The 15,076-nt window shown below is 40.6% G+C and overlaps 1 protein-coding gene across 1 annotated transcript in view; it reads right to left on the bottom strand.

Moving 5' to 3' along the window:
* LOC105005310 (kinesin-like protein KIF6) overlaps nt 1-15,076 on the bottom strand; it is a gene marked incomplete at its 3' end in the record, with an annotated part of 93,640 nt that overhangs the window by 75,762 nt on the left and 2,802 nt on the right. The window contains exons 2-3 of the mRNA XM_010863258.1: nt 12,890-12,999; nt 5,523-5,597 (exon numbers count right to left, since the gene is read on the bottom strand). Coding sequence (XP_010861560.1) covers nt 5,523-5,597; nt 12,890-12,999 — 185 coding nt within the window. The remainder of the gene's footprint in view (nt 1-5,522; nt 5,598-12,889; nt 13,000-15,076) is intronic.

Raw genomic sequence — 15,076 nt, 5'->3', positions numbered from 1 at the left:
GCCTGGTTTCTAGGGCACAGATGACAGCCCTGATGGGCTAGGCCCTGGCCCCATGGGAGGGTGGGACTACCTGCTCTGGGAGGAAACCCCTCAAACCAAGCCCTGGCCTCCCACCCAGTCAGAGCACAGGTGGACAGACATTCTTCCTGAGGTCATGACCCTGGGAGCTTTCTTTTCCCCTCAGGCTCTTCTTCTCATAAATTGACAGGCTGCCCTTGATATTGTTCACCATTCATGAAATCAAAGGTTAAAAAGCAGTGGTTCACAGTAGATTTTCAAAACCAACCTGGCTGCCTTGTTGCAATGCAGAGGCTTTACCCATCCTGTGGGGCCCACTGTGGGGACCTACATCTTTGTCACAACCCGTCCTCCTGGCAATGTGCACCCTATTCATTTCAGTCCAATCATGTTCTTCTCTAACACTAAATCTCCAAATTTTTCCTAAAGCACTCACTGTACAAATTTCCTACATCTGAAGCTTTTAAGTATAACATAAGATTGGCTGGAACACTGGGATTCTGCAGATTTACGAGTGCATGTGATAAAACCTCCAAAACGTCTAGACCTCAAAGTTTTCTGAGTCAATCTTTAAGTAAAATTCACACTCCAGAATGATGTGCCATGTTCAGTCTGTGGCCTCAAGTATCCCCTCGTAGAGCACCACATACTCCCAAGATCGACACACTCCGGTCTGAGAAGCATAACCCCAGGTAACTTATCAAATAAAGCTACAAACTCTTTTCTATGGTTCAACAGCACACACTAAACACATCTGTGGACTTCCTAAAATTTATCTTTCCAAAAAGTTATTCCAAAACCAGTGAGCAAAAATTAATATGACAGAAGGTAGTTTTTATCTGTTGCTAAACAACAAAGGATATATTTCAGGAAAATAAAGTTTAGAAGAGGTGGGATGTGTTTCCTAGTGGAGACTGCCAAACAGCAAATAACCACAAAGATACAAGTTTAAAGCTTTATGAATTCTCACCACCAGTCCCGCAAATCTGCAGTCATGAGTCATATTACTGATTTGAATTAAGTAGGAAAAGGCATGTCTAAAAATAGTAAGATTCTTGAATTACAGAATTTTGGAAAGAAATATGATTAATTTTATTTAGCTCCAATTGCACTCAGTAACCAGAATTAAGCTACAATGGGTTAGCCCAATAGGGAAGCTTTAAAGCATGGTGGAGATGAACTGGATTTATGCTGGGAATTTGTTCCTGGAGACCAATCTTCATCAGGAGCAGACATTTCCATTTAACATCTAAAGTGGCACAGATTCCATTCACCAGGACTGCCAAGTTAAACAATTCTTTAATTTTTTTTTCAATTTATGGGGGTAATTATTATTTCAAATATTGTATATAAATGAGATTTTATTGTTACCTTGTATTTTACCACTTCAGAGTCACACAATTCAAGTTTTCAGAAAGCATGAACATACTGCATATGACATATTTAAAGGAAATGAAAATAGTGATTCTCCTGGTTCTTAGTCCAGTGTTAATTTGCTTAATGACTCCCTCCTCTGCAGATGAATCAGAGAGAGATGTGAGTTTGCCTCCACCTGTCCATCCAACGTTGAAGAACACTTTACAGCAGAGGAAGAGCCTGGATTACTGACAGTGACCAGAGTCCCTGGTGGTAAGCAACAACCAGGAGAAAAGAGCATTCTCACATCCAGCAGAACCGCTCAGGGACACCCTGCCCACAGCCCACACACCATTCCTTCACCACAGACATGAGGGGAGCCACGGAGAAGAGAAACCACGTTCCCAAACAGATGACGGCCCTTGCAACTGACAGAGGTGAGCCCACCCCTGAGAATCACCAAACATCTGAGAAAATTCTGTAGGTGAAAAGCAAGGCACCAACTCTACAAACGAAGAACATTCACACAGAGAAACTGCATGTAGAAAGAAAAGCCAGTGTTTCCAAGAAAAGATGCTATTTTTCTTCGGAAGGAGAAAGGACATCACACCAATAAACAAGAATATACCTTTTTTTTTCATTTCCTACAAATGAAAAAATAAAATTGTAAAAGTTATTAATTTAAAAGGGAGGTGATAGAGAATACAAAAAGAAAAAAAAATCCAAAAACATCTAGGACAAAAGTGTAATTCCTAAGAAATAAGGTCCAGATAGACCCTGGCATCTCTTCAGCAACACTGCATACAAGGAGACAATGATGCAATGTCTTCACAGTGATGAGAGAAATTATTTTTTAACCTAGAATTCTATACCTGGCCAAATGGTCATTTAATTGTGAAGGAGAATGAAAGCTTCAGAAAGCTCCTCAGTCTTGAGTGCTCGCTAAAAAAATTGTTAATGATGATTACCAGCAAAACTAAAAGAGAACCCAAGAAACAGACATAAGTATAAGAAACACTGATGAGCAAAGAAACAAATAAAAGTTACAGGTAAGCTTAAGTAAATGTTGATCATGAAAATAACGACCCAGAATGGAATCATGGGTAGATCTCAACAGTTAAAGTGCTAGGAGAGTAGGAAAGGCAAAGTAAAAGTGTGCTAAGGGCCCTGCCCGAGCAGCAGAGGGCCAGACAAGCAAGAGGGAAGAAGTTTAGATGTTGAGAAAAAGCACAGATGAGCTTAAATATCTGAATTAAATCACAGAGACGTGTTTACACTTTGAGAGAGAAAATAAAGCAGCAAAAAACAACAAAGAGCACAAACAAAAAGCAAGAAAGGGGAAAAAATAGAGAGTATGATAAATGGGGAAAAAAATAAATAGAGAAGAAGAATTGCTCCAAACACTATTACAGTAACTATAATAAATATAAATAGGTTAAAGTAATTAATCAAATATCAGGGACTCTGAATTTGGCTATGAAGGCAAAGGTCTGCTATATTTTATTCACCAGACCTATATTTAAAAACGAAATGACCCAGGGAAGCTGAGTGAAGAGCTTGAGACAGAGAAACTAGATAAAGCCCAACAGGGGGGGAAAAAAAAAACCAGCAAAAACGGTTTCAGGAAAATTGGGATACAAGAAGAAAAGTATTAAAAAGGACAATGAGGAATGTTTCCTATTGATAAATGATATAATTCACTTGAGCAACCTCTATAACAACTTGAGCATCCTGGATAACAAAGCCCTGAGATCTTGTCATCATCAAGTCGGGTATCTCTGTCAAGTCATGAACAAGACAAATAAATCCCCAGCCTTCATGGAGCTTTTGTTCTGGTAGAAGGCTGACAAGCAAAAAAAAAAAAAAACTAGTAAGGAAACTATATAGTATGTCAGATGCTAAAGCAAATATATAGGGAAGGGTGACAGGGAACACAGTTTCAAGTTGGGTACTAAGAACAGATGGCCTGACTGAGAAGGGGATACACGAGCAAAGGCCTCAAAAGAGCTCAGAAAGCAACTAGGCAGATTTCTGAAGGAAGAGAATTCCAGGCAGAGGGCACAGCAGGAGCCAGAGTGGGAAGTGGGCTCAAGATGGGAGAGGGAGTCAGTAATGGGGGGCAATAAATAGACATCCAGGAAACACAAACTGATGTCCCTTTCCCACAAGACACTGGGACATCACAAAATAAAACACACGAGATGAGCTACCTGAAAAATGACACAAACTGAAACATTACTAAAAAGAACAGAATTTTAAAAATAGACGACACCCAGTCAAGGAGACCTGAATTTAGAGAGATGCTACTGGACTGTGACTACAACTAAAATAGCTGCTGCTGCTGCTGCTGAGTCGCTTCAGTCGTGTCCGACTCTGTGCGACCCCATAGATGGAAGCCGACCAGGCTCCCCTGTCCCTGGGATTCTCCAGGCAAGAACACTGGAGTGGGTTGCCATTTCCTTCTTCAATGCATGAAAGTGAAAAGTGAAAGTGAAGTCGCTCAGTCGTGTCCGACTCTTGATGACCCCATGGACTGCAGCCTACCAGGCTCCTCCGTCCATGGGATTTTCCAGACAAGAGTACTGCAGTGGGGTGCCATTGCCTTCTCCGTAAAATAGCTTAAGCCTATTCAATTATATCTTACCAACTGTGATGGAAGACAGTATAAAAAGAGAATGGCTTAAGTTCAGGGATCTAATGGACAGCATGGTGACTGTAGCTAATAATACTCTTATATGTACCAAATACTTAAATGTTGCTACGAGGGCAAATCTGAAATGTTCTTAGCACAAAAAAGAAATGGGAACTATGTGATGAGATGGACGTGGTAGCTGATACTATGGTGATAATCATTTTGGTGACATCATTTATAAATGTGTCAAAGCAACACATATACCTTAAACTTACACAATGTCATATGTCAATTATATCTCGATAAAGCTGGGGGGGAAAAAAAGAGAGAAGGGCATGGTTTGAGTAGTATTCATGAAACAGGTACTTTGGAGACAATATGTGTTGATACATTTTCGGCAAGGTTGTGGTTGAGAATGCACTGATCAGTAGACTTGAAAAATGAGTTTGTTCAGCAGAAGTATTTTTCATTCTAGTCATAAAGATAGAAGTATCTGGGGATACTTAGATCATTAAAATCACCCAGTAATTTCAGGAGCTGAAAGCCACCTTATTAGTAGTAATTTCCCATATAGACTCCCTATAGGAGAAGGTGCTTATCTAAGGACTTGAGCATCTAGTACCAAGGAGACTTCACCAACATATATTAATAAAATGGCACTCTGATTTATTCAGAATTATTTATTCTCAGGTGAGTTTGGTTTTAGTAGCCAGCAGCCCACAACTACCTGGATATGCAGAAACAAAAGGGACCTAAGTGAAGAGCCAAGTTTTGAAATAGAGTTATTACCCTGAGGTAGAGTTGGGTCTGGAAAAGGCAATGGCACCCCACTCCAGTACTCCTGCCTGGAGAATCCCAAGGACGGAGGAGTCTGGTAGGCTGCAGTCCATGGGGTCTTGAAGAGTCGGACACAACTGAGCGACTTCACTTTCACTTTTCACTTTCATGCATTGGAGAAGGAAATGGCAACCCACTCCAGTGTTCTTGCCTGGAGAATCCCAGGGATGCTGGAGCCTGGTGGGCTGCCGTCTGTGGGGACGCACAGAGTCGGACACGACTGAAGCGACTTAGCAGCAGCAGCAGCAGAGCTGGGTCAATCAGAATTAGGCCTTCCAGGTGTCACAGTCCTTCATCCATCTAACCATAGGTGTGAAATATTGTCCTGAGCAAACAGCACTGGACCTAACAGTTAGACAACCATCTAGGACTCTGCCACCACTAGCTACCAGCCCTGAGCAGTGCTACTTAGTCTCTCCAATCCTCGGAGATTTACATATCTTTCAAAATGGGAGTAGTAATAGCTCTTCTATCCATCTGATCAGTTTGTTTTGAGGCTCAGTATCTAAATCTAAAACAAACAAGCTGTGAGAAGAGAAAGTATTAGCGCTGCCATCATCACATGCCCTGCAGCCTGAGTATATAATTGATAGACTGAAGTGCATTACCACAATTATCTGAGAATTGAAGGCAAGATGAAAAACCACTAACCCACTGAACAAAATATAGGAAATCCTACCTCTCAGCAACTGGTTTGGCAATGTTTTCAAAAATGGTCTCCTGCTTTGCATCCTGATCAAAAATCCTTTGAAATCTGCAAATGTGAAAACAGTAATTATTTAAAAGCTGAGCCTTCAAACCCTATTGGATTAATCCATTTTTTTCATCCTAAAAGCTCTGTAAATTACCCCATATTTACATCACTAGGCTTACCTAACCTAACACAATGTTTGCCCTGTAGCCCCAAACACACTGAGCTCTTGTACCCCTGTATACAAATGGTGAGTAAACAGTATTGCTTTGACAAGATCTGCACAATAAATCCTTCTGAAAAACTGCAGCAGCTTTGAACCAAATAATAAACTGTGTGTTTTTTAGCTCTCAAGAGGGACAGTGTCTGCAATTGGCATCAAATTCAGATCGAGATTAAGTGCATGAAATGGAAACCCAAGAACAGGACGTAAACAGCCAAAGAACTTCTGATGTCTGACCTGCAAGAGAAAGACGCAGCTGTGAAATGCATGATCATTGAACTCAGTTTTAATGTCTTGAGTTGAGGTTTATTTTCCATTAGTTACCGCATCCTAGGATCAGCTACTTAATTCTCAGGATAGTTTATTTCATTTTGTTGCTCAAAGTCAAAAGTCAAACAGTAAGTTAAAATAGAGCTGCATTGTAAAGGAAATCTTGATGTGACTGGCACAGCTAAGGGGACCGGGGAGATAGGATGGTGTCCACTGCACTCTTATTACCTTAGCTTAGGACAGGATCATGAGCACTGCCAACACCGGGAGGAGGCGCTGTGCTGTGTGTGCTTAGTCACTTAGTTGTGTCTGACTCTTTGCGACCCCATGGACTGTAGCCTGTCAGGCCCTTCTGTCCATGCAGATTCTCCAGGCAAGAATACTGGAGTGGGTTGCCATGCCCTCTTCCAGGGGATCCTCCCAACCCAGGAACTGAACCCAGGTCTCCTGCACGGCAGGTGGATCCTTTACCATCTGAGCCACCAGGGAAGCCCCAGGAAGATGCTCAACCCATCCTTATACAGTGTTTACGCACTACCAGCAAGTATGGGCCCCATTCCAAACATCATGAAGAAAGAGACAGCAAGACAAATGGGGGAAGGAAAGGTGAGAAGCAGGGAAAAGGCAAGGAGAAAGCGGAGAGACAGAGAGAGAGGGAATATAAGTGGACAGGGCAAAACGTTAATAAATTGGTGACTCTCCCACAAAGGGTAGAGGAGGTTTGATTGCATTATTCCTCCACTTCTTCTGCATAGTTAAAAGTTTTCGAAATAAAAATTGGGAGGGGGAGGATTTTAGAGCAAAGCCTTTGAAACATACACGTCCTAAGCAGCTTTCAAAGTGGTGTGTGTGTCTGCCCACACCAATGAATTGGGCACCAGTTCAATTAAAGTAGAGATGACATGAAATGTAGGTTTGTTTTCACTACTAAGGAGTTCAGAAGGATGTCTGGAGCTGGGTTGGAAATATAAAATGGAATGAATTTCACTGTCTTTCAACAACATTCATTTCAAAAGATTCCTATACCATAACAACCACCCTTTTGAAGAAGCAAATAATGAAACTGTATATAAAGAGAGATTGTAAGGTGCTCTGGGTACTCATTTAGCAGACAGGATTATAATTTAGCAATATTTACTGAGTGTGCCCAGAACACTCCTCAAGACCCCAAAGGTGTTTGAGGGCTTCAGATACGAATATTGAGATAATGCCGCTGCTCAAGTGCTCTTTGGAGAACTGCCCACTGTGATGTCTGAGCACAGACCCAGTGGCGCTTTTCGGTGATGATGATGTTTCTGAGGCTGTTTTGATTCTTTTACCAAGTTGGTGATGACTGAGTAAATGAATTAGTCATTCCCAAGCCTACTTCCTTACACTTCCCTGGTGGCTCAGATGGTAAACAATCTGCCTGCAATGCAGGGCACCTGGGTTTGATCCCTGGGTCGGGAAGATCCCCCTAGAGAAGGGAACGGCAACCCACTCCAGTATTCTTGCCTGGAGAATCCCATGGACAGAGGAGCCTGGTGGGCTACAGTCCATGGAGTTGCAAAGAGTCAGACACGACTGAGGGACTAACACAGATACACAGCCCCACTTCCTGAAGGGGAATGACATCTAACATCGTGTAAACCAAAGAGATGGGAGGAGGTTCAATAAATCATACATTGTGCATTAAACATCAAATATAACCACTCTCAAACATCTTCTTTTATATAACAGAGTTGTACAACAATCTGGAAATTCATTATGATCAGCTGTCTTCTGAAAGCCACTAAAAAGCAAAATAAAATCATAGAGTTTAAGAGGTTTAATCTAATCCTTTCCAGAAGAAGAAACTGAGACTTGGAGAGATAAAGCAATTTACTTTTGGTCCTGGAGCTAATCTATCGTGTGTCTTGAGATATAACTTAAGTTTCCTGATTCCAAGCAGTCCTTTAATTTATTAGGAGGTCATGTTATTGCTGTTGTTCAGTTGCTCAGTCATGTCCAACTCTTTGTGGCCCTATAGACTGCAGCACACCAGGCTTCCCTATCCTTCACTATCTCCCAGAGCTTGCTCAAACTAGTGTCTATTGAGTAGGTGATGCCATTCACCATTTCATCCTCTGTTGTCCCCTTTCCTGCCTTCAATCTTTCCTAACATTAGGGTCTTTTTCACTGAGCCTGCTCTTTGTAACACGTAGCCAAAGTTTTGGAGCTTCAGTTTCAGCATCAGTCCTTCCAGTGGATATTCAGGGTTGACTTCCCTTAGGAGTGACTGGTTTGATCTCCTTGCTGTCCAAGGGAATCTCAAGAGTTTTCTCCAGCACCACAGTTTGAAAGCATCAGTTCTTCAGTGCTCAGCCTTTTTTATTGCCCAGCTCTCACATTCATACATAACTACTGGAAAAACCATAGCTTTGACTATATGGACCTTTGTAGGCAAAGTAACGTCTCTGCTTTTTAATAGGTTTGTCATAGCTTTTCTTCCAAGGAGTAACCGTCTTTTAATTTCATGGCTGCAGTCACCATCTGCAGTGATTTTGGAGCCCAAGAAAATAAAGCCTGTCACTGTTTCCACTGTTTCCCCATCTAGTTGCCATAAAGTGATAGGACCAGATGCCATGATCTTCATTTTTTGAATGTTGAGTTTCAAGCCAGCTTTTTCACTCTCCTCTTTCACCTTCCTTCATCAAGAGGCTCTTAATTCCTCTTCACTTTCTGCAGGTGGTGTCATCTGCATATCTGAAGTTATTGATATTTCTCCCCACTGTCTTGATTCTAGCTTGTGCTTCATCCAGCCCAGAATTTCACATGATGTACTCTGCATATAAGTTAAATAAGCAGGGTGACAAATAGCCTTGACATACTCCTTTCCCAATTTTGAACCAGTCCATTGTCCACGTCCAGTTCTAACTGTTGCTTCTTGACCTACATACAGGTTTCTCAGGAGGCAGGTAAGGTGGTATGGTAGTCCCTTCTCTTTAAGAATTTTCCACAGTTTGTTGTGATCTACACAGTCAAAGGCTTTAGCATAGTCAATGAAGCAGAAGTAGATGGTTTTCCAGAATTCTCTAGCTTTTTCTATAGTGCAACGGACATTGGCAATTTGATCTCTGGTTCTTCTACCTTTTCTAAATCCAGCTTGTACATCTGGAAGTTCTTGGTTCACATACTGTTGAAGACTGGCTTGAAGAATTTTGAGCATTACTTTGCTAGCATGTGAAATGAGTGCAGTTGTGTGGTAGTTTGAAGATTCTTTGGCATTGCCCTCCTTTAGGATTGGAAGATTGTGTTAAGTTTTCCCTACAGTGTTAGTCACCCAGTCGTGCCCGACTCTTTGTGACCCGATGGACCGCAGCCCACCAGGCTCCTCAGTCCTTAGTCCATGAGATTTTCCAGGCAAGGATACTGGAGTGGGTTGCCATTTCCTTCTCCAGGGCATCTTCCCAACCCAAGGATCGAACCCGGGTTTCCTGCATTGCATGCAGATTCTTTACCGACTGAGCTACAAGGGAAGCCCATACTCCATTTCAAATGTGGTACATGCTGATTTCTTCTCATCCCAAACTGGCTTCTTCTTGTCTTCTCCATCCTAGTAAGTGCCAACTCCACTTTTTTCAAAGTTCAGTCCAAAACCTTAGAATATATGCTTGACTCCTCTCTTTCCATTGTACTCTGTATCCAACCCATCAGCAAACTCTGCTAGTCTGACCTTCAAAATACAGCCAGAAGAACCCAATTACTTCTCAACATTTCCACTAGCTACTACTCTGGCCCAAGCAACCATAGTTTCTTGCCTGGTCTCCCTTGGCCCCCTTTCAGTCCATTATCTACACATTGGCAAGAATGATCCTGCTAAACCATAAGTGAAATTAGTCTATTATTCTGTTCACAACCCTCCATTACCTTCCCTGAGCACTTCAGGAAAAGCTCCAAAGGACCTGGCCACTCTGTTATTCCTTAGCCTTCGTCTCCCTCCGGCCCTCTTGCTCACTGTCTTCTAGCCACACACATTCCTTGTGCTTCTTCAAGCAAGCCAGGCACTCTCTCATCCCAGGAACTCCATTCTTGCTCTGTCCTGATCCTGGAATTCCCATCCCTCACACAGCAAAGTGTCTGGTTTCCTTACTTCCTTCAAGTTTCTGTTAAAATGTTCACCTTCCCTGAAGCCCCTGTGAAAAACTGCAGCCATGCCTCCAGTTTGCTGCCCTCATCCCAGCAATCTTCATTCGCCTTTCCTTACCGTATTTTCCTCAATAGCACTCAAAACTTTCTGACATACACACACTCCCTGTTCATCTTTTCCCACTAAAATGCAAGTACCTGAGAGCAAAAGTTTGGTGCATTCCTTGCTGTATTCCCAGCCACTAAAACAGCACACAGTGGATGGGTAATAAAGATTTACCGACTGCATGAATTTTCTTGGGTGAAAACAGCATTTAAGATGCTTAAATATTTTATCTCTGAACATACATAATTTACTAATTTCTTTATTTAAAATACTAAAGCCAATATTTTTTGTTTCTATCATCCTATAGGTGACACAAATTGAAAGTTCTTCCTATTCTCTGACTTGTGGGGATAACATAATGGAAATTGGAAAGCTCAGTGGATTTTGGGAAGCTCATGAAGAAAAAAAATCCCTTAATTTTACTTTTCTAAATTTAATTTTATTTTATGTATATGGATCATACTACACACTCTGTATTTATAACTGAATTTAATTCATTCAGCAATGTAATCAGATATCTTTCTATGAAAATAAATCTTACTTTATTACATCAAATAAAATAAAGATTTTTAATTCAGAGGTTTACAAAGAATGATCAAGAGATTTAAAAATAATAAGCAAACAGCACTTTTTCAATAAGCGTATGTGCAAATATACTGTTTATATCTGCATAACACACAGCATACTTTGGAAATGGCCAAAAGATAGCTGCTGCTGCTGCTGCTGCTAAGTCGCTTCAGTCGTGTCCGACTCTGTGCGACCCCATAAGACGGCAACCCACCAGGCTCCCCTGTCCCTGGGATTTTCCAGGCAAGAATACTGGAGTGGGTTGCCATTTCCTTCTCCAATGCATGAAAGGGAAAAGTGAAAGTGAAGTCGCTCAGTCATGTCCGACTCTTAGCAACCCCATGGACTGCAGCCTTCCAGGCTCCTCCATCCATGGGATTTTCCAGGCAAGAGTACTGGAGTGGGGTGCCATTGCCTTCTTAAAAGATAGGGACATGGCCAATTGTTTCTTAGCCATCAAACAGAATCAAGCTGAACACAATGTTTTAGGAAACTGTGGCTTTGTGGAGACAGGCCTAGCCCAGTTGTCATTAAGTCATAGCTAGTAAGGTATGTAGTATGCTTATACCAGTGGGAGAATGCCACCTTCAGAAAAGTAAGTCATGTATTACAAGGCTACTCCTTAAGGGACAGAATACAAGGCAATGAGGAGCCACAAAGACAAGGTTAGACCTACCTCACCATGCAACCCTGGGCTAGTCCTTCTGCTGTGCTTACTGTAAAAGGAGCCACAAGACAAAGATGGGCTGGAGGTGGTGGGAGAGATAACCATGACAGACATAATGGGAGGAGTTGTGAAGACCAAAGAGAATCTTTATGAGACAAAGTCATCATCATCATCACCATCATAACGAGGAGGGAGGAGAAATAAGAAGTAGAGAGAGAGAAACACACAAAAAATATCTGAGGTGGTTCCATCCATGCACAAGGGCAGGAACAGTCTCAAATTAAGGCCCATGCAGAACATCCTAGAACACAAGAGAGCAATTAGGATGCCTTCAGCAGGACCACACAGAGTCGCTCAGTTGTCTCCGACTATTTGTGATGCTATGGATTGTAGCTCGCCAGGCTCCTCTGTCCATGAAAATTTCCAGGCAAGAATACTGGAGTGGGTAGCCATTCCCTTCTCATTTGGCCCAGAGATTAAATATGGGTTTAACTTGAGCTCAAACTTCTCCAGAAATTAAAAGTGTGGATTAAAAGAAATTATGCCATCTGGAGAGTAAAGACAGTATGGAACAGCCATGATCTCCAAATGTAAGGCCTGCCTACTAGGAGAGTATTTGGCCCAAAGGCACAGATGACAATCCAGGAGTGGCTGAGTGTTGCTTGCATCTTGCAGTTCAGCACTGTGCCAGAGAAATAAAATGCGACCCATAAATACGAGGATATATTTAACATTTTTACTAGCCACATTGTTGAACTGAAGTGAAACAGGTGAAATGAAATCTAATAATATATTTTAGCACAATATATTCAATATGTTTTCACTTTACTGTGTAGTTAATATGAAAAGAATTATTGAGCTTTTTTATATTCTTTATTTCATAGTAATCTTTCAAAAACCCTTGATATGTCTCATACTCACAGCACATCTCAATTCAGACCAGCTCCATTTCAAGTGCTTAAGAGCTACACGTGGCGAGTGGCTGGTACAACAGACAGTACAGGTACAGAGTGTACATATGCCCAGGTGAGGTCATTATGCCTTTTAGGTTATTAACCTATTCAGCATACAGATTGTTCCTTAAGTTGTCATCTTTAATAAATTTTAGTCATGCATTGAACGTCCTATAAATGGGCCAAGAAGGAAAAAGATAACACTTGATAAACAGATGTAATTAAAAAAAAAAAAAGAGTAGGATCTTAGGATATCCTGTTGGATACAGAAATATACCCCCTTTTTAATTCTGGGCACAGCAGTGAAAAGACAACTTGAATTCTATTTATTAGATAAGACAGAGAACTGTACTACATTCTCCCCAAGAAATGATACCAAGGATTTCACAGTGGATATTAAAGCAGGACAAGAGTTACTTCAATAGTAAAACAGAACTGAAGATGAAAAAAAGGAAAGCTTACTTAAATCTGTAGCTTTCTCGCTTATTATTCACAAATCCATCTGCCAAATCACGAGGTAAGATGATTTCCAAGCTAGGTGTTAATTTTTCATCTTCATCTATGGAATAAATCTGCAAATATGAAGACAACAAATGGATATAAAATGATAAAATTATGACTTGAACAATGACCATGTTATTATGACATGCATTGTAATAGTATTTTAAAAACTGTACTTTTCAGATAAAAAGTCATAACACAGCACAACTTGGATAATTTTCCTGTTTAAACTCTGTGCACACTCAAACAAATATATGGAACTGAACAAAAAGTAAAACCTAAATCAATGTCTGATCAAAACTCAGATCCTCTTTGCATTATCTAATACTTAAATTTGAGTATTTGAGTGTCTGTCTCCATTGTTGAGAAAATAATAGCCCTGACAACAACATATTATCTAAGTATTGCTTTGGAATTATGTACCAGAAATTAACATTTTACTACAACCAATAAGCATTTCTCAGCATTTACAAAATGCTAGACACAGAGATGAAAGGCCTGGGTCTGAGCCCTCTCAGAGAGCTCACAAGAATGCCCTAATTCAAGTTATGTTCAAAGAAGCCCGAGTTTCCATGAGACATATTTAAGCATTTGATAAAAGACATGTGGTTTCAAAAGACACATGTAATTCACGTCTTTGATGTCATTTTCTAGGTTCTCCTCCCAGCTCAGCCACTAATTAGAAAATGACCTGAGAGAAATCACTTAACCTCTTTAAGCAGATAGGGAAATGAAGGGTCTTAACCAACCCCCTTTACAACTGTAATATTCTGATTCTCTTCTTGGTTATCTATCCCTTTACTTATTGGCCAGGAAAAGCAAGAGTCCAGCCTATAAACAGATCATAGGGAATAAATAGAAGTCTACAATTTGATGTCCAAAGACCTGGGTCTAACACTGATCTCAGTTTACCAGCTGTGTGACCAGTCACCGCTTTTAGCGTCTCAGTACATACATAAGATGAAGAACACAGAATCGCCTCCATTACAAGATTGCTGTGGGGATCAAATGATGTCATGGAAATAGAAGCATTTTGTAATGCACCATAAAAAATGTTAGTCATTAGGTTTAGAAGTTTTTAAAAAAGACTTTTTGTCTTTCACCAAGAAATAAAATTCTTTCTAACAAGCAATACTTCCCGTTTAAGACCCATTTAGATGCTTGATTATGGGGGGGAAGTCATATTCTGAAATAAGTAAAAAGCCTGCCTAAATCTCCAGAAAGTCTGAATAATTTTCCTAAGCAGATTTTTATTGAGCTCTCTCACTTAAAATGTGAGGAATTCATGTAAGAAAAGTCATGCTGTAAAATAAAATTATTCATAGAAAGTTATGGCATCACGTCCAAGGGTTTCTGGTTAGATTTTCTCAGGAGACATTTAAAAATTATATTCTATAGGGCACTACATTGTTTTTTTTTAAAAAGGTTAATGGTTAGACAGGTGAGTGAAAAGGGTGAGTAAGACAAAAAAGTGTACAGGAGTGAGGGATGCCATACATTTTTTAAAAATCTGTAACAGTACTTAGAAGACAAAAAGGGCCAATATATTAACAGAGTAGGAACAGTGACTTTCCACTCCTCTCATTAAGCCATTCTTTGAGGCATTAAGAAAAGCCCACAACAAGAAAACTTGTTTAGTCTAACAGATTGGCTTTCTACCGTTAGTCATAAAAATATTTGAGATGGAGCTGTTCTTTAATAGGAGACAATTAGACCAATGCAAGGATGACTATGAAGATATTTCAAAATATACAAAGCACTATGCAAATGAAAAGCACTGCTACTGTTAAAATTATCACAGAGGGTCATCTTATGTATCTTTTAATACACTAATCTATAAATTATCATCATTTAATTTATAGTGTCTCAGGGAGTATGATTAATGAAGTAACAGAGCCACAAAATGAAGAAAAAACATACCTTTGAGTCACTCTTAGTTTAATGCTACAAAGAGTATATCTAATCAGAGAAACAACTACACAACCTTTGGGAGCAAAAGTACAGGGTGCCAACAGTGGGATTTCTAAGGAAGGGTTCAGTTCAGTTCAGTCGCTCAGTTGTGTCCGACTCTTTGCCACCCCATGAATCGCAGCACGCCAGGCCTCCCTGTCCATCACCAACTCCTGGAGTTCACCCAGACTCACGTCC

Source organism: Bison bison, unplaced genomic scaffold (genome assembly GCF_000754665.1).
Source record: "Bison bison bison isolate TAMUID 2011002044 unplaced genomic scaffold, Bison_UMD1.0 scf7180017864487, whole genome shotgun sequence".
NCBI classification, from domain to species: domain Eukaryota; kingdom Metazoa; phylum Chordata; class Mammalia; order Artiodactyla; family Bovidae; genus Bison; species Bison bison.
This window is presented reverse-complemented; position numbering and strand designations above follow the sequence as displayed.